At 45.3% G+C, this 19,078-nt stretch overlaps 1 protein-coding gene across 3 annotated transcripts in view; it reads right to left on the reverse strand.

Moving 5' to 3' along the window:
- AHCYL2 (adenosylhomocysteinase like 2) overlaps positions 1-19,078 on the reverse strand; it is an 83,729-nt gene that overhangs the window by 32,284 nt on the left and 32,367 nt on the right. For all 3 annotated transcript variants that reach the window (XM_030581425.1, XM_030581608.1, XM_030581517.1), the window contains exons 3-6: positions 11,521-11,664; positions 9,753-9,853; positions 8,105-8,207; positions 6,883-6,977 (exon numbers count right to left, since the gene is read on the reverse strand). In XM_030581425.1, coding sequence (XP_030437285.1) covers positions 6,883-6,977; positions 8,105-8,207; positions 9,753-9,853; positions 11,521-11,664 — 443 coding nt within the window. The remainder of the gene's footprint in view (positions 1-6,882; positions 6,978-8,104; positions 8,208-9,752; positions 9,854-11,520; positions 11,665-19,078) is intronic.

Below are 19,078 nucleotides of genomic sequence, written 5' to 3' on the forward strand. Positions count from 1 at the left end.
TAACTTTTATTTAACAGGCCCATTCTTGTCACTAAAATCTTAGGCTGTGTCCAAACACGTCAAAAATCCATATTTTCAAATTATAGTTTTAAAAATACTGATAAGATTATATAATTAAATAAACTAGGTAGTTTAATAAAGATGAAAAACTGTCCAAACCTTAGTGACCCTCCTGAAACTAGCGTCCTGAACTCTTCTAGCCTCCTGAGTTGGATAAAAAAAAAACGGTATCTGGTAGTAGGGAGCCACTAAATCTTAAAATATCTGTAGAGAAGCCCCAGTACTGAAAAGTTTGGAAGCCCAGTTCTAATCCATCCATTGCCAGTGTTATATAAACTCAACGTAAGCTAGCACATGAAAATGTCACTACTAGACAGTTACTAAGTACATGTAATCAATAATAAAGATGTAGCACAGGCTACAACAAACTATTAGTGTGAATGTCCAGATACTCCTTGACACTAGTTCATTTTATTTTTAGAATTTTCTGCAGCATACAATAGCATATGCAAGATGGATCAAGGATTTTCGGCCAAAAATGTTATCTAACACGATGTGATTATAATCATTGCCTGCTGTCGCGACCGGGACAGGGGTGGTGTGACCTGCTGGTCAAAGTAGGAGTCAGGCTGAGTCTGACTCCAGGAGATCAGAGTCAGAAATAGGCCAGAGGGGAAACAGAGTCAAGAGTCGGGAGGCAGGCAGGATCAGGTAGCAGGAGATCAGAAGAAGGAGACAAACTTGAGAGCAGAACCACAGATCAATAACCAAAGTCAAGTCAGTACAAGATATCAGGAAGTAAAGCCAGGGGAGCATGAAACACAAGGCACACAATCCAGAACAACATGGATCCTAATTGCACAGACGACTTCCTGTTCCTGTGGTAGGTTTAAATAGGTGCTGTGGACCAATCGGAGCTCCCCCAGTGTTCTGGCAGTCATCCCCCAGGGCTGTGTCTGAGCTCAGCTCCTATTCTGACAACAGTTATCAGGTCCCTGGGTGGCAGGATGGACCCTGCTAGAGCCAAAAAGCCCTAAGGACCAGGGTTCATGGTCCCTGATGTGTAGTAACTGAAGACCCACAGAAAGGATTAGAAAAGGCCACCTAATAGAGATTCTCAAGTGGTAGTGGTCCCCTTCCAAATACCATGGCCCCAATCCTCACCACTTCCAATTACATCCTCTCAGCTAATCCTAACACGCACCAAAAGGATGGAGAGCTCTGCACATGACTCTAGGCTGGTATGTTGGGGTCTCTAAGGAACCCATTATGTTCCACTAGCACACAGGACCCTGCTACTCTAGGTGCTGAGCACTCCATGTTACATACAGCATGCCAATCACTGCCATCTCTGCATCCCAACAGCCAGGCAATAAAGAGCACTTCAGCCCGTTGTTACCAGAAAATTCTGCTTTGCTTGAGTCTCAAGATATGCAGCTGCACTCAGGTGTCTAGTCCCGTCTGTGATACTGCTGGGTGGACTGTACCTGGCTGGAATATAGAGCTGTGACCATCCTAAAGGGTTTTCAGGAAAGAGCCTTTTATTCCCAGGTTTATATTGCACAGGATTTCGCAAGGTTCCCACTGGGATCTAGTTAAAAGGCTGAAAAAAATCGATACAGACAAAGTTTTCACCTCTTTAACTCCTCCACTCCCCTTGGCCAGCTCCAGGTAGGTAGCTGAAGTGACATCCCCAGCACAGCACATAATGAGTTATCACCCAAGAGCAGGAGACAGCGGCCAGATCCCAGAAGGAACACAAAGCAGGTTTCAATGAACAGCAGATGATGTGCTGAGGGCGTGAAAGCCTGGCTCCTGGCGCCCTCTACTGGCTCTGGGGCGTGCCCAGTTGTTAATTGGTGCTACTCTGTACAGAATCAAACAATTGCTAAACACCGCTCTGTTCTTTTTAGCTCTATTCCAAACACAAAATTCACTCCCAGCTTTTACAGACACACCACATAATGGAATATCAGACAAGTACTTGGCAATATCCATCTAAGTTTTCCTTCTGTGATAACATGGCTTGCGGTGTGTGCATTGAACCACAATTCTGCCATCATTCGTTGTTTATATAGTGATTTGGAAATTAGAAGTGCTGATTATTATTGGAGCACATTCCCATAATCTCTCTCTCCTCCTTAATGACGAGCTCCTCAGAGCAGGGACCAACTGTTCCTTTCTGAATGTTTGGAAAGAGTAGCACACTGTCAGCGCTTCACAAACTATTAAATAATAGTAATCAACACCATTTCCTTTTCCTCTTCCAAGTGCTTTACAAGAAAACAAACTCCCATGTGAATAGACATAATCTCCATTCTACATATGGGGAAACTGAGGCAATGAGCAGTTAAATGACTTGCCAAATCCACACCGAGAGGTGGCAATGCCCAGATCAGAACTAAGGAGTTCCTGACTCTCAGACCTGTGCTCAGATTAACCTTTCATTTAAAATCTAGAGATCTAATGGAATGAAGAAACTGACATGAGAGTGAAATATTAGAGATAAGACCCATTCTCTACTCTTGATTCCTTTCAAGCTACCCATATTTCACTAGGGGTACATACAGCTACTGAATCTCTTGGTTTCATTAATCCTCATTTAATTGATAGGGCAAAGAGACCTCTTGTGAAAATGCATAAACAGGGCAGAATTCTGTGCTCTGGCAAATTTCTCCTTCCTAGGAGAGTATAAGGTAAGAGGACACTGAGGCTAGAGAATGAGTCCCTGGAATGCCTCAACAGATGGTCACCTTCAGACAGCAGAATGGACACCAAGTGCTCTAAGAGCAAGATCCACCACATGCTGATTTTCCTTTAGTTTCCTCACACATCATCCTTCTTTTGTTTCATTAGAATCCTTCCTAGCTATCATTTTAGCAAACCAATCTTCACCTGCATGACCACACCAGGGGCGTTTTCCATGCAAATCAACCTTTTTGAACATTAGCCCCAGCCTGCCTTTTTGCTGCTACTTGCAGTCAAAGCCAGACTTTTTGTTAGACCAGACTGTTAGTGCAGCTGCACTTTATCAACCCCCTCCTGATTTTAGTGCGCTCAGCTTGGTTCAGAGAACTCTGAGGGGCCAAAACACAGTAACAGAAACATCTCTGCATCTTCACTCTGCACTCTCTTCAAAAGGGACATTTATATCCTCTGGCACAGACAATTGCTGCGTCCACTATCCCAGCAGAGATCTAATCCGTCGCCTACGCCTACGTAGAAATACCTTCTCCTTTGATTTGCATTTTATGCCTCCAGCAATGCAAACCTGGAATCCTGTTAGTCTCTCATTGCAGCTGCTTGTCAGACTAGAAGGTTCTTTTTAAAATAGTAATTCCCAAATGTCCCCCAGATCAATTTGCTGTATCCTTTCTATTTAGCAGCTATTTCCCCTTCATACGTCTGTCCTCAGATGACATATTTCACTTTGCTTCATGCACAGAACAGAGTTGGTACACTCTTGACTGGAGATTGTGAACAGCGTTGTCCACAGGTCTATGCTGACACAGGGCAGCATCTCATGCTCCCGTCTGAGGACATATAAGGAGGGGCAGACTCGCTGCCACTCCAATTCCTTTGCAACCACGAAGCTGAAGACTGCAGCAGGGAAGGAGGATGGGACGTGGAGTGCCCGAAGGGACAAAACATCTCAAAGAACTCACTGTGCAGGTAAGTAACCTCTCCTCCTGCTCTACTGTAGGAGACTCCCAAGCAGTATCTGAATGTGGAGGTGGGTGCTGAAGAGAAAAATCCAAGACAGTTTGGAGGACGACTTCACCAAAGGTATTGTCAGTCCTGGAAGCAGGTAAGATTATGTAATGCCTGGCATAAGGGTGAATGAAAGGCCATGTTGCAGTCCCAATATGGGATGCGAGGTCTCCCGAGAGTCTGCACTATAAGGTGACCTACCCCTCTTTCTAGAGTTTGGTAGATGAGAGGTGTTAGGATATAGATATTCAGGCCTGTCTGCAAAAGCTTATACTTTAAGAATTTAGGTGTATTCTTATCACTTAGCTAGTTATAGAGATATAAAAGAAAGAATCAAAATCACTGTCTGTGTAATGGCCTTCTCTTACTGTGACAGGCTAAGGCCTTCAACTAAGATGTAGTTAGGCAGCCATAAGCTGGAAGTGTATGGTCACATCCTCACATTCCAAACTAGTCATATTGAAATAAGGTGCTATTGGGCTATTAGGAATACAATCCTGTCCTGATATTCCTATCACCTCCAGAGGAAGGGTAGAGCCTAGAAGATGTAAAAGGAAACTTAGTTTGATAGCAGCCTGTCCGGCAAGAACTCACTTATCAATAGACACAGCTGGAAAACCCTTATGTCTGTATAGATGTAGTTGTGAAATCCTCATTTCTGTATTCTTTTGTATGTTTATTTGCATAGTCTCTGTCTGGTTCTGTGATTGTTTCTGTCTGCTGTATAATTAATTTTGTTGGGTGTAAACCAATGAAGGTGATAGGATATAATTGGTTAAATAACCACGTTACAATATGTTAGGATTGGTTAGTTAAATTTCAGTAAAATGATTGGTTAAGGTCTAGCTAAGCATAACTCAGGTTTTACTATATAGTCTGCAGTCAAACAGGAAGGGGGCTGGGGGGAGAGAATGGGACCAGGGACCAGGGATGGGGGAATTAAAATCATGTCCTGCTAAAGGGGGGATGGGAACAGGGACAAGGACAGGGACACAGGCAAGGCTCTGTGGTGTCAAAGCTGGGAAGGGGGACACTAAGGAAGGAAACTGGAATCATGCTTGCCAGAAGTTCATCCCAAAAACATCAAATTGTTTGCGCCTTTGGACTTCGGGTATGGTTGTTCTCTGTTCCTGCGAGAAAGACCAGGGAAGTGAGAGGGTGAAGGAATAAGCCCCCTAACAAGAGGGACTTCGTCGTTTTAGAGGACTTTATCTCTGGAACTACCTAGAAGGCTCTGGAAGCCACTGGAGCAGCCTGAGAGACTGAAGTTGATGTACGGTGGGGGAGGAGGAAGCAGACCCCATTGGAGATAGGGAGTGTTCTACTAAGAGGAGCTTCAACCTAGCCTCTCTATCTTTATGAGACCTGCCTTTGAACCCAGGCAGATTTGTGCTTTGACAGGATGTGTCTCGGAGACAACTAGAATGCCTGTCACTATGTGGAAATGGCAGGTCTGGCAGGACTTGAACTGTGGGGTTTTAGGCATAACACAGGGAAATGGCAAAAGCACTAATGCAAGAAGTTTGTAGGAGGGGACCCCCATCCCCTCATGAAAAAGCTGTGTTAAAATTAAGAAAAAATTAACTCAAAAATAATAACTAAATAAATAAAATACAACATAAACGATAAAGGGTAAGGAAAGCGGGAAGTTGTAAACAGAGGACACCACAACAGTGCTATCTCAAGCTGCAGGCGGTTGAGAAGGAACTGGAGTGGTGGGAACTAGGTCTGCACCTCCTTCTATGCTTTCACATGGGAGCACAAAGCTCTACTTTGCGCAAGTGCGGTAACTGCTATTTACAATTTCCAGTCACGAGTGCATGAGCTCATGCATATCCTATGGTGGAGTACCCACAGGGGATATATACTGTGTCATGTGGACCACCTCAAAGAGCTCTGCAGATCCACAATGCCATTCTCACAAAAAGGAATTCTGAGACGCCATCAGCCATCCTAACATATTTCACAGAACCAAGAAGCCAAGTCAAACTATCATAAGACAAACGTGCCAGGTGAAGGAAGGGTTTCAATTTCTCTGACACCACCACCTCAGTGATTGCCATCACTACTGATGGGAGCTTATTCCCCAACATAAGCCGTTTATCATTTCTTTAATTGAATTTTCCATATGCAGGTTTATGGATGAGGGGATGGATTATCTGACTATTCCCCAATTCTTCTAAAGTGAATGGATGAAATAAAGTGAACAGAGGTGTGCTTAACAAAAGAAAACACGAGTACATCCCAAATAATTCAATATGAGCAAACTTAAGCAATACAAATACATCACAATATCCACCATCCGTTAGATTGCGAGCTCCAGAGCCAAGGACCAGTCTTAAGTGTTGTAGGAATAAAACATTTGAGAACTGAAAACTATTCCATTTGCCAAGTTCAGCGTTCTGTGTTTGCCCTATGAGCAAAGATGTCACAAGCCATTAAAGCAAGAAGCTACACTTTTTACTGTTTTGCAATCTGATACAACGAGCCCAGGCTAGTTGTCAAGGTCTCTGGAGTCCTAACCCTGACTCTGAACTTGAGGCCTTGTCTAAATGGGAAAGTTGTCCTGGTATAACCTAAGGTGTGAATTTAAGATGATCTAGTTAAACTGGTGCAAACTGCTGCGCGGATGCTTATTTTGCTTTGAGTGGTTTTTTGCAGTTTAGCTTAAGTCGTCTGGGAACAGGTTTAAAATTTATTCTGAAATAAACTGCTCAAAGTGAAGTAAGAGCATTTTTACAGGGCTTTGCACCAGTTTAACTACATTGGTTTAAAAACTGACTTAAGTAAAACTGGTGCAACCTTCCTGTATAGACAAGAACTGGACTGGCTCCATGTAAGGTCTCTCGCAAGTGAGTCAACCACCTCCTCCAATTCCCTACTTGTAAGACAGTGATGAGTTCATTCCTTATGTTGCGAGGATCAGTTCATAATTGTAATGCACTTTGAAGATAAGTGCTACGTAGGTGGCAAGCAGTATGATTAGCTGTTGATGAAGAAACACCGAACTCTACATTCAAAGGCTTAATAGGGAAAAACATTTTATAATTCCAAATCTTTTGTGGCCCCTACTCCACCCTTCATCTCTCTAGGCTATAGTTCAGACATCAGCCTTTAGAACTGCTACTACTCGTGCCAGATGTTTGAGATCCTACCATGTTTTAGACCCACCATATTAGGCTGCCATCCCTCAACGTTGACACAGCGATCGATACACCACCAGAAGTCATCTTCAGATTCTCCCTTCCAGGCAAAGACAGGGAACCCTGATAGAGACAGGAGGAAAGTTCAGTACTAATGCAATCTAAGAAAGTGTCGCCTAAGTGTTCTCCTAGCCTGGCAAAGGTGGAATGGTCAAGGTGACGCGCTGCTTCCTGTCACCGTGAGAGTGCCCATGTTGGCAGAATCTGGCTGGATGCAGCGCTCGCTCTAGTGGACGTCTGGTTCTTGCCTCTTTTAGTTGCGGAGGTGCTGACATGGTACCATGGGCAGCAGGTAGAAGTGAGCCTTATTGGAGAGTGACTGTCTTGAAAGGGCTTTTCAAAAAGTCATAAAGCTGAGTTGGGATTCCCCCCTCCCCCCACAAGACCTTTTCATTGTTGTTCTAGCCAGTCTTCAAATATACTATCTTCAGGGGGAGGATCCAATTCTTAATTCCTAGCTATAGTACAGAAAGCCATTTGCAGGGACAGTAATATTTACAGCATATGCAATGGTTATTTACATATCAAAAGGCTGCCCAGGCAGCATTCTTGTACAGACTATAGGGTGGGCTAGCAACAGATGATATCAACTGTTAAGTACATTTACACTCCAGAGAAGCAAAATTTCTGGCTGTGATTTTCAAAGCAGAGCAGGGGATTGAAATGCATTAAAATTACTAGAAGATGTGTAGTTCAATCCCCTGCACTGCTTTGAAAATCTTAACCTCTAATGCTAAACAAGCCACATTTCTTGTCAAGGCTGCTTAGGCCAAAGTTTGATTTCCAGTTTCATTCCTTAAGTCTCAAATCCACAGAATTTTCTCTCCTTCTGAGAAGAGATATATTTGATTAAATCAATACGAATGGCTAATACTCACCAGCAACCCTGCAAGAACAAAGCAGGGTGAGCAATCCAGCTTTCTAAGTAACTCTAAACAATAAATGAACATATGCAACCTGGCCTCATAATTTAACAGCCTACACACGTATGTGAACATACAAGGTGGAAGGGAGATGAATAAAGAAACACTGTAAAGATATCAAGCTTCTAAAGGTTTATTTTACATTGAAGGGAAAACTATTTGAAAAAGAACATAATACACTTGAGCAGTGTCCTCTTTTAAAGTATCGATATTTAAAGGCTGACAGGAATCTCTCTAAAGCACGCGGAAGAAGGCAAAATCCCTTACCACTTTCAGCCAGGGCAGCAGCCACTTCATTGAGAGTAGAATAGATGTTGCAGGCAGCCCATCGGCATTGAGCACCCAAGGCACCAAGAGTCTCCATTAGTACCTGGATCAAAGAAAATAAGAATGGCCATATTGGGCCAGACCAATAGTCCATCTAGCCCAGTATCCCGTTTTCTGACAGCGGCCAACGCCAGATGCTTCAAAGGAAATGAACAGAACTGGGCAATTACCATGTGATCCATCCCCTGTTATCCAGTCCCAGCCTCAGAAGGTAATGAGTGATGTTGTTTTCACGTGAGTTGCACTGAATTAGAAGGCCTTTGTGCAAGTATACTTTTACATGAAGCCAAATATCAAGCACTGTAATTAGCGTGAAACAAATTTCAATAGTCTCACTCTAGTTTCTTTAAACACTGAGAGTTTGTCTACACGGTGCTTTAGTCCACATCAGAGGAGCGTAAATTCCAATGCTCACTATTGTGTTGTGCTAACTGGCTCACTTAGACCCTTGCTGGCACACACTAAGAGTTCCCCTGTGTGCACTACCGAACTTTAGTGCATGTCAGCAGTGGCCAGTTAGTTCACAACATGCCAGTGCACCCTGGAATTTAGTGCAGACTAATGCAGCTCTGTGTAGACAAGCCCTGACAGAGCAGTCAGTGCAGTATGAAACAGAGACAGACAGTGCATCAGAGAGCCCATCATTTAAAACGAATGAATACAAAAATAAAATAGTAATTCCAATGTGCCTAGTCCATTTCACCCAGAGATAGCAAAGCCCCAAATCCCAACCCTCTGCTCTAGTCATTAGAGCTCATTCCCTACCAGTGAATCCTGAATCACACAGTACCTTCACCTGCCATAGTCACTAGATCCCACTTGTTTGATTCTAAGAATTTTTTTTCCTTAATCATCATTACTCACAGCTATGGCTCACAGTCACACACATGTACTGCTCACATCTTAAAAGACGAGATATGGATAGACATACATCCTTATTAAATAGACCTTTACAGAAGTTGGCAATTCTCCTTCTCAAAAAGCGATTTTGGTGAAATGTACTGGACTGACATCTCTGGAGACTAAAGTCCTCTTTGTCCCCAAGAGCAGCCGCAGCACAGACAAAGAGAGTGCAAGATTTCCTGACAGTGCCCCACCAATGTGTTTCTGCCCCAGAAGGACTGAGAACAGGTTTCAGTCTTCGTGGCCTATCCATTCTTTGGCCTCCTTGCTGGGACTATCAACAAGGGTATGAATTAGTGCCAACTGTGTTGGTGTTTTTGGGGCTGTGGACTGCCATTGTCTGGGAACTGGACTGAGACCACTAACCCGTCTCACACTGGTCACTGAACAGCCAACGGTAGGTAGCATTACAGTCACTACCATCCTCGGCCAGACTCAGACAGGGGACCTATCAGCCACTGACAGCACATCCTCTCAGCTATCCCCCAACTCATCCAATCTCTGGGAAATCTATTTTTCTCCACACATGGCATTATGTAATGATAACTATTTCAGGGAGACTATTTCCTAGGAGTAAGTCCTTTGTATACCAATGGAGACACCCTACAGTGGAATTTAAAGAGGCTTCTTGCTGAAATGCCCACTGCAAAGGGAAAAGAACTGAACAAATAAAACAGGGCCTTACAGCAGTCTGTGCGGTTATGTGTGTGCAGCCCACAATCTTGGCCCCAGCCAATGGCTTCTCTCCCTGAGCTCGCTTCCTTAAAGCCATAAGTGCAGGCATCTCTGGAAAGAAAGAAAAATCCATTATTAAAAAGCAAAGAAGAGTCAGCACAAGGAAGCAGACAGCCAGCACCGCTGCCCTCCCTTGCCTCAGCATTTAAGATCTACTGTAATAAATCTGTGCAGTACGGCCAACCCCAAGCCCGCAAAAGCCAGGAGTCAGGCCCCCATAATCATGACATTGGCTTAAAAATATTAAGATTTTTAAAAAATTAATACATTTTACATTCTTTTTACTTGTCTTCCGGTGTTTAAGTCTTTAGAGTGCAGCCTAGTCATGTTTTCAAGCTTTTCTCTGCAACCAGAACAGCTAGAAACCTACTGCACCCTCCCCAATGGAAGCTGAAATGTTCACATAATCACTTGTCTAAATGAGTTGAGGCTTGAAGAAAATCAAATATCACAAGACTCATGGTAAAATCCAATAGCTGGCACTACTGCAATGGCTGGGTAAGAATTTCAGGGTTGTTCTTACATCTTCAGCACCCGTCTAGAGAGCTGGGACTTAGATAAGCCCACTCTATTTGTGACTTCTCTCATCCTTGCAAACAATATAGTAATTGAATTCGATCCCTTTTCACAAGCTGTCTGAACTAATCAGGATTTTTACAACTTTGCCTCTTTGTGAATTGTTTGATAACCATCTTCTTCTGTTAGTAATAATGGATCTTTGAATATTCAATATTTTCTCTAGTGTGGGTCACTTAGATCACACGATATGTTTTTTTCTGTTCTCTGATAGGCTAACCTAACTTTTATTAGCAGGAACAGTGCCAGAAGAAATCAGTGGGACACTGAACCTCCCAAGAAAAGGATGGGGAGCACTTTCAGGAGATGCACAGAGAGGAGATAAGGTAGCCTAAGAAATTTTAGGACACAGATATTTCCCTGTTTTGTTTTAGCCACTGATGCCTCTTGCCGTTTACACCTGGTTGGAGGTGTATCACATAGCTCTGTTGTAACAGGCCAAAGAGAAGTTTCAGATCATCTACTTGAACCCTTAAGTATAAAAGGTTATGAGCAGAACTGGTCAAAAATGGACTTATACCCTGCTCCATGGAAAATTACAACAAATATGAAAAAATAGTTTGTCAAAGTTTTCCCAGGGAAAAAGTAGACTTTTGGGGGAAAAAATATTTTGTCCAAAAACTGAAATATTTTAATTCAGAAACACTTCTGTGGTCTGACATGCTCTTATTCTCTGGGTTTCCTGGTCAGACTCCATTTCCCCACCATGCACCATGGTCTCTCTTTATGGTGAGGAAAGGCAGTTGCATCCAGGGTGTATTGTGGGAGGTAGGTATAGTCTGGCTGGGGAAGCTGGCCCGTACTGGAGGATAAAGACATGAAGAAACACAACTACAACTCCCATGAGGCACCAAGATAGAATATCCACACTGAAATATTTCTGGGTTTGGCAGAAATATTTTGGGTTTAAAGCTTTTTTTTTTTTCCAACGAAAGATCAAAATGTTTTGCAGAAAACGGGCACTTCTCTGGGAAAGGTTTCTTTAGTCAAAAACCCAATTTGCTGCTGAAAAACATTTTTAACAAGTCCTTGTTATAAGCTCTGCAGGATGGGCAGGTATGAGGTACTCAAGATTTAAAGCTGTTCAGGTGAAAAGTCCAGATCACAACAGCATCAAACTTGAGGGGCCTGTCCCCTTTTACCTTGTTCAGCAATTTCAATCTCTCGGCGCCCAAACTCTGCCTGCTTTATATTTTTCACACAGAAATCGCTGCTGCCTTTGGAGTTCTTCTGCTGCTTGTCCCGGGGGGAGGTCTCATCATCAGAGCTGTCGGTGTATGAGGCAGCTGGAGAATGAGAGAATGGGGACACCTCAGGCAGAATAAAATATCCCCCACCCCACCAACAAGCAAAAGGAGGGAATTTGTGGTGTGGAAGAAGTCAGACAATCTGCAATGGAAAGGGGGACAGAGGCTCGAGTTACAGCAAACGTCCAAATACCTGGTCACTTGAGGGTAAAAATACTTTGCAATTATGCATCGCTCCCAGACATGCCCTAGAATTTGTGTTCTTTCCAGTTTTGAGATGATCAGCTCAATAGCTCAGATACATTTCTCCTGGGCAACAAGAGCATCTTCAGGTGCCACTCCATATCTTTCTTCAACTGAGACCTTTTCCTTCTACTGTCCACAACTTCAGGATCAATCTTCACCCTGAACTGCCCCCCTCCACATTTCCTATCACTACTTCAGCAACATCTTTCCCTTGACTGTGCCAGTCTCCATTCATGCCTTCTTCAACTCTCACCTTGTCTATTACAACTCTTATGTCTATGGCCTCTCCAAGTCCTCTCTCTACATTCTCCACCCACTTAGTCACTGGCCCCTCAGACTGCCTACAAGCCTGCCTATTATGTAGAGACTTGTGCACTAGAAACTGGACAGAGACCCGATCTTATTTCACGTTAGTTACCAAATAGTAGTTTGATAGTAAACGTGCCTAGTCATGACTCATTTAAGGTGCTTACGGACAGTCCCCGGACTCACTTAGTTTCTAAGACCTAGTCTACACTATGAAGTTAGGTTGATACAAGTTTCCTTGTGTTGATCTATTTATGCCTGTGTCTACACTCAAATTCGTCTCCCTCCAACACAAGCACCCTATTACAATGACACAGTAAAACCACCTCCCCAAACGGCACTGAGCCACAGTCAACCTACTGAAGTTGACAGAGTGAGAGTGCAAACAGTGTGTGACCCGTATCAACCCTAACAGTTCTCCATGCCGCATTCCCTGCAACAGTGATTGGTTTTGTCTCGATTGTGAACTGCACTGCCAAAGTCATGCAGACCAGAAGCAAATCCCTGTCCCCCAAAAAACAGCCTGCACATTTTTGAAATGCCTTTTCCTGATTCCCCACCGTGACAAGCACACCTAACAGCTCTCTCGTTGTGTGCAACGGCCCAACTGACCAAGACGGCTCCACACATTAGATGCACATCTGCCTGGATAGACTGGATCTCCTGGGGCTGTGGGAAGAAGAGGCTCTGCAAGCACAGATACGGACTAGCCACAGAAACATAGATATCTACAAAAAGATTGCACTGGGGATGCAGGCAAAGGGTACAATAGGGATCAGCAGCAATGATATATGAAAGCAAAGGAACTGTGCCAGCATACCACAAGGCCAAGGAGACCAACAATCATTCTGGTGTTGAGCAGAAGACCTGCCACTTTTACAACAAGCTGCATGCCATATTTGGTGAAGACCCCATCAACATCCCATAAAGCACTGCGGATACCTTGGAAGAGCCCAAGTCAGAGACTCCTGCTGTGAACAGTGAGGAGGAGGAAGAGGGAAGAGATGCAGGGGGGAAGGGGAGGTTCCAGCCATGGCATGAGCCTGAATTCATTCGAGAACTCCCCACAGGCTAGCCAGTCCAGCCTGCCGAGCCTGGACAAACCCAATGAAGGGGAAGGGACCTCTGTGTGCACGCATTTTCCCTTACAATGCTTAAATTTAAAGATGGCATCTGGTCCATAACCCAGTTAACATGACAACGATATCAACTTGTCATTGTTTTACTCGCACCAGAAGAAGTAGCAGACCAACCAATGGAGAGGCAGAGTTGGTATCTGCTGTTCAGTCCTCTGCAGGGTTAGGCATGGGGAGAGGGAGGAGGGCCATGTGGAGTGCTTTGTTATCTACAGAGGAACGTCCCTCGTATCCTGAGAGACCTTGGTGAAAACGTTCATAGAGGTACTCTGCAATCTTTCCCCAAAGGTTTCTTGGGATGGCTGCCTTATTTCTTCCTCTGTGGTAGGACACTTTCCCATGTCACTCCGCAATGAGTTTGGCTGGCACCACTGCAATCAATAAACTAGTGCCATATAGGTGGGGGGTGGAGGGGGGGGGGCTTCAGGATGCCAGTAAAAGGTGAGCTTTCTGTGCCTTTGTTACTCTCGAGAGTGAGATATCAGCTAAAATCACCACTGCTTGTGGAAAATAGTGCCAATATTCAGTTCCCCTGCCCTATACTCATACCCATGGAATAGGGACCAATGTTGTATTGTTTCATGCAACTGGACTTCCTTTCTCCCACCTTGCCCTGAGTGGGACAGAGTGGTGCTGTGCAGAGTCACTCCAAAACTGAAGTGTCAATAAGCATATCTTATTAAACACTTTTATTAGAATAACGGAAGGGAGTTTTGAAACTTAATCCTTTCCTTTCCATTGTGACTGGAAATCCAATGACACACCTGCCTGTTTTTATCAGCAGCTGCTGACACTGCAACCTTGAGGGATACCCCCCTCCACAGCCATTGCATGCCTGATCCTGATGAGGAGGAGAAAGGAAAGGACTAGGAAGGACATGTTCAGTGAGATCCTACAAGCCAGTGCTGCATCAGATCGTGATCAAAGGGTCTGAAAGGCCAACATGGCAGAGAGCATGGAGAAGGACTGAGCTGACAGGAGAAAGGCCCAGGAATCCCAGCAGGAAAAGGAGATGGAGATGCACCAGGACACAATGGGGCTTCTCAGGTAGCAAACTGAAATGGTGCAGACTCTGGCTGACCTACAGAAATCCCACCCTTTGCAATCCTTAGAGAACTCCATGGAAAGCAGCTCACTACATCTCCCAGCATGCCATGTGGCATCATGGGCTATGTCCTTATCCCTACCATTCCCACTGGGGGACAGCAAGGAAAACCACAGCTTCACATACACCACCCTTGGTTCTCACAGATCTGTGTATGCGCAAGTCATAATGGGCTACATTTGTGTGTTGAAACGGATAGATTCATTTCTGTTAAAAGTTTGGGTTGAATGGCTTGGTGGTTCTGCACATTGGTTTTACTGCAATGTTTTTGCCACTTCAATTAATATGTTTTTAAAATAAAATCATCTTTATTAGTGTAGAATGTAGAGCAGTACTCAAAGCACCAGTACTTGTAAACGTGTGTCACCACAGAACTAGGTTCAAGAAAACACCGGCTCATGTTTATAGAAGTACAGCAAGCACTGCATGATAGGTTCAGTAAAACACACAATCATAGTTATTAATGTACAGGAAGGACTACACAATTCCTAAGAGCAGCCAAGCCTTCAGGCCCAGAAAACACTCCAGCACAGAACACTGCTGTGGCTGACCATTAAAGCGCTCTTTCAAAGCTTCCCTCAACTGCAGAGCTCCATGCTGAGCTCTTGCAATGGCCCTGTTAAACTCACTAGACAGCTGTTCCACCTCCACCCCGGCTAAAACCTCTCCAGCGCATCATCAAAGATCTACAACCTATCCTGAAAGATGATCCCTCACTCTCACAGATCTTGGGAGACAGACCTGGCCTCGCTTACAGACAACCCCCAAACCTGAAGCAAATACTCACCAGCAACCACATACCACTGAACAAAAACACTGACCCAGGAATCTAGCCTTGCAGCAAAGCCCGATGCCAACTCTGTCCGCATATCTATTCAAGTGACATCATCATAGGACCTAATCACATCAGCCATGCCATCAGGGGCTCATTCTCCTGCACATCTACCAATGTGACATATGCCATCATGTACCAGCAATGCCCTTCTGCTATGTACATTGGCCAAACCGGACAATCTCTATGCCAGGAGCAGGCAACCTATGGCATGGGTGCCAAAGGCGGCATGCGAGCTGATTTTCAGCGGCACTCTCACTGTCCAGGTCCTGGCCAACAGTCTGGGGGGCTCTGCATTTTAATTTAATTTTAAATGAAGCTTCTTAAACATTTTAAAAGCCTTATTTACTTAACATACAACAATAGTTTAGTTATATATTATAGACTTATAGAAAGAGATGAAACCTTAAATTAGAGTGAATAAATGAAGACTCGGCACACCACTTCTGAAAAGTTGCTGACCCCGGCTCTATGCAAAAGGATAAATGGACACAAATCTGACATCAAGAATCATAACATTCAAACACCAGTAGGAGAACACTTTAACCTGTCTGGTCACTCAGTAACAGACCTGAGGGTAGCAATTTTGCAACAGAAAAGCTTCAAAAACAGACTCCAATGAGAAACAGCTGAACTTGAATTCATATGCAAATTAGATACAATCAGCGTACGCTTGAATAGAGACTGGGAATGGCTGAGCCATTACAAATATTGAATCTATCTCCCCATGTAAGTATTCTCACACTTATTATCAAACTGTCTGTATTGGGCTATCTTGATTATCACTTCAAAAGTTTTTTCTCTTACTTAATTGGCCTCTCAGAGCTGGTAAGACAACTCCCACCTTTTCATGCTCTCTGTATGTGTATATATATCTCCTCACTATGTTTCATTCTATGCATCTGATGAAGTGAGCTGTAGCCCACGAAAGCTTATGCTCAAATAAATCTGTTAGTTTCTAATAGGCCACAAGTACTCCTGTTCTTTTTGTGGAAACAGACTAACACGGCTGCTACTCTGAAACTTGTTGTTGTGGTACTTCATGGAGGTCTGCAAATACAGGAGAATTGTATGTCCTGTATTGGCAATGTTCATTAGAGGAGTGCAGGGCTCTGCAGGCCTCACGCTTCTATCAGAGGATGACTGACATGAAAAGTATTGTGCATGTTTGTGGGATTTTAAATAAAAGGCATGAAAATTATGGAATATGGACGGCATTACAGGATGGAGAAAGTTGCATGTTGGAAACTTGACCCTTAGCTTTCAGACATTCCTGTGCGACTAATTTCTATCTCCCATATTGCGAAAATTTCCCAAAAGGCATTCCACCAGATGGTGGGGCATGGCACACTGGGATACCTACCCAAGGTGCACCACACTTTGTATTGACACAAGCACTCCTGGTGAGTACATAAGCAGCCAAGTACACATACGCATGAGCAATATATTATCTTCATTGGTTGTACACTGATGTTACCTGCTTCAACCAAAGTTTGTGGTGTAGACATGGGAATATGTTATTTGGAGATAAATCCTCGTTAAGGAGATTTAAGATTGGAACAATGGGCAGGAAGGTGGTTGGATGTACAAGGGTTTTAAAGTGCAATTATGGTCAAAAGAACAGGCATTTAAAAATGGCACACTCTCATTCAGCATCTCCACTCCCTGTGTATCAGTCTCAGCTGCTCACTTTACGGATATGAACAAGTGTTTGCTTCCTTTAGCTCTGTGCAGCCCTTACAGCTATTGGAGAGCAAGCTTGATCTGTTTTGCCTCGAATAAGCCAGTCGTCGAGGTATGGGAAGACATGTATTCGACGATGGCGGGAAGCGGTGACAACCGCCATACACTTCGTGAATACCCGAGGGGCCGAGGAGAGGCCAAAGGGAAGGACTGTAAACTGATAATGTTGATGATTCACCACAAAGCGTAGATACCGTCTGTGCGGGGGGTAAATTGCAATGTGGAAATATGCGTCCTTCATGTCGACAGCGGCGTACCAATCTCCGGGATCCAGGGAAGGAATGATGGTTCCCAGGGATACCATGCGGAATATGAACTTTTTCATGAATTTGTTCAGCCCTCACAGGTCTAGGATAGGCCGGAGGCCCCCTTTCGCCTTGGAGATTAGGAAATATCGGGAATAAAACCTCTTGCCCCTTAATTCCTCCGGTACCTCCTCTATAGCTCCGATTGAAAAGAGCCTCCGAACCTCCTGCAGGAGGAGTTGCTCGTGAGGGGTCCCTTCTTCTGCGAGAACAGGCCCTGGCCATCAAATGGTAAGTCTTGTATAGTGTGCTGAAGTTCAGGTGGCAGGCCTGACACTTGTAGCCATGATATAGGTCGCATGGCAATTCCAGAGGCGACCGTCCTAGCTGCCGAATCCGCAGCATCCAGGGAGGCCTGCAGGGAGGTCCACACTACTTTCTTTCCTTCCTCCAGGAGTGCAGTAAATTCCTGGCGGGAGTCCTGCGGGACTAGCTCTGTAAACTTCCCTATCGCCTCCCAGGTGTTGTAGTTGTACCTACTCAGGAGGGCTTGTTGATTCGCTACCCTGAGTTGGAGGCCTCCCACGGAATAGATTTTCCATCCCAACAAATCCATTCGCCTGGCCTCCCTCGATTTAGGTGCAGGGGCCTGTTGGCCGTGGCACTCCCGTTCATTGACGGACTGTACAACCAATGAACAGGGAGGGAGGTGCACATATAGGTACTCATACCCTTTGGAGGGCACCATGTATTTCCGTTCGACCCCTCTGGCTGTGGGCGGGATGGATGATGGGGATTGCCAGATGGTGTCAGCCCTGGCCTGGATTGAACGGATGAAGGGGAGGGCTACCCTAGTTGGTGCCTCCGCGGACAATATACTTATCATCGGGTCTTCCACCTCTGGAACTTCCGCTACTGGCAAGTTGATGTTCTGGGCGACACGCCGCAGAAGGTCCTGGTGTGACCTGAGGTCGATTGGAGGCAGGCCCGATGATGACGTCCCTGCGACTGCCTCATCCGGAGAAGAGGCGGATGAAAGCCCTGGGACGAGTGGGTCCTGTACTGACTCCTGATCCTGGGGGACCTCCAGAGCCGGAAGATCGTGTGGGTCCGGTGCGTGGGCAGGAGCTTCCTCTGTACCAGCCGGGGGAGGTCTGCTAACAGTGGCCTCTGGCACGCGGTGTTCTGAGGGACCAGAGCGCGATGGCATAGCGGGTTCCCCTTGGGCTTGATGATAAGCCCAAGGTGTCCAAAAGGACCACTGATGAGGTGCCTGATCCGGGCCATGGGATCCTTGGGGGAACCTGCTGTGAGTATCCGAATCCCCATAGGAAGCACTGTCCGCATGAGATGAGATGGATGGATGACGAGAAGGCCACGGAGGAGCTGAGATGGTTTGCGGATGGTCTCTGTGTCCATTCGATCCGTCTCCACGCGGCACCGGAGAACGGTACCGGGAGTCGTACCGGTGCTGGGAGTGAGACCAGGACCTGCGACCGGCGTGGTGCCGGGAGTGAGACCGGTGCCTTGAATCCTCGCGTCGAGATCGACTTTGAGATGTACGGTGCCGCGAGCGGTGCCGGGACCTGGAGCGGTGCTGAGAGTATCAGGTCAGCAACTGGGATCTCGAACGGTGCCGCAAGTACGACTGGTACCTAGATGGAGAGCGGTACCGGGACTGTGAGTGGCGTCAGGACCGGGATCGATGACGGGACCGAGAGCGCCTGCGGGACCTGGATCATGACCAGCAACGTTCGGTGGTGCCAGGAGAGGATGGTCTCATCAGGGTGGGCTTGCCTAATGATTGAACAACCCGCACCGGCGGTGCCGGGGGTTGAGG

The sequence above is a fragment of the Gopherus evgoodei genome, chromosome 1, assembly GCF_007399415.2.
Source record: "Gopherus evgoodei ecotype Sinaloan lineage chromosome 1, rGopEvg1_v1.p, whole genome shotgun sequence".
NCBI lineage: Eukaryota > Metazoa > Chordata > Testudines > Testudinidae > Gopherus > Gopherus evgoodei.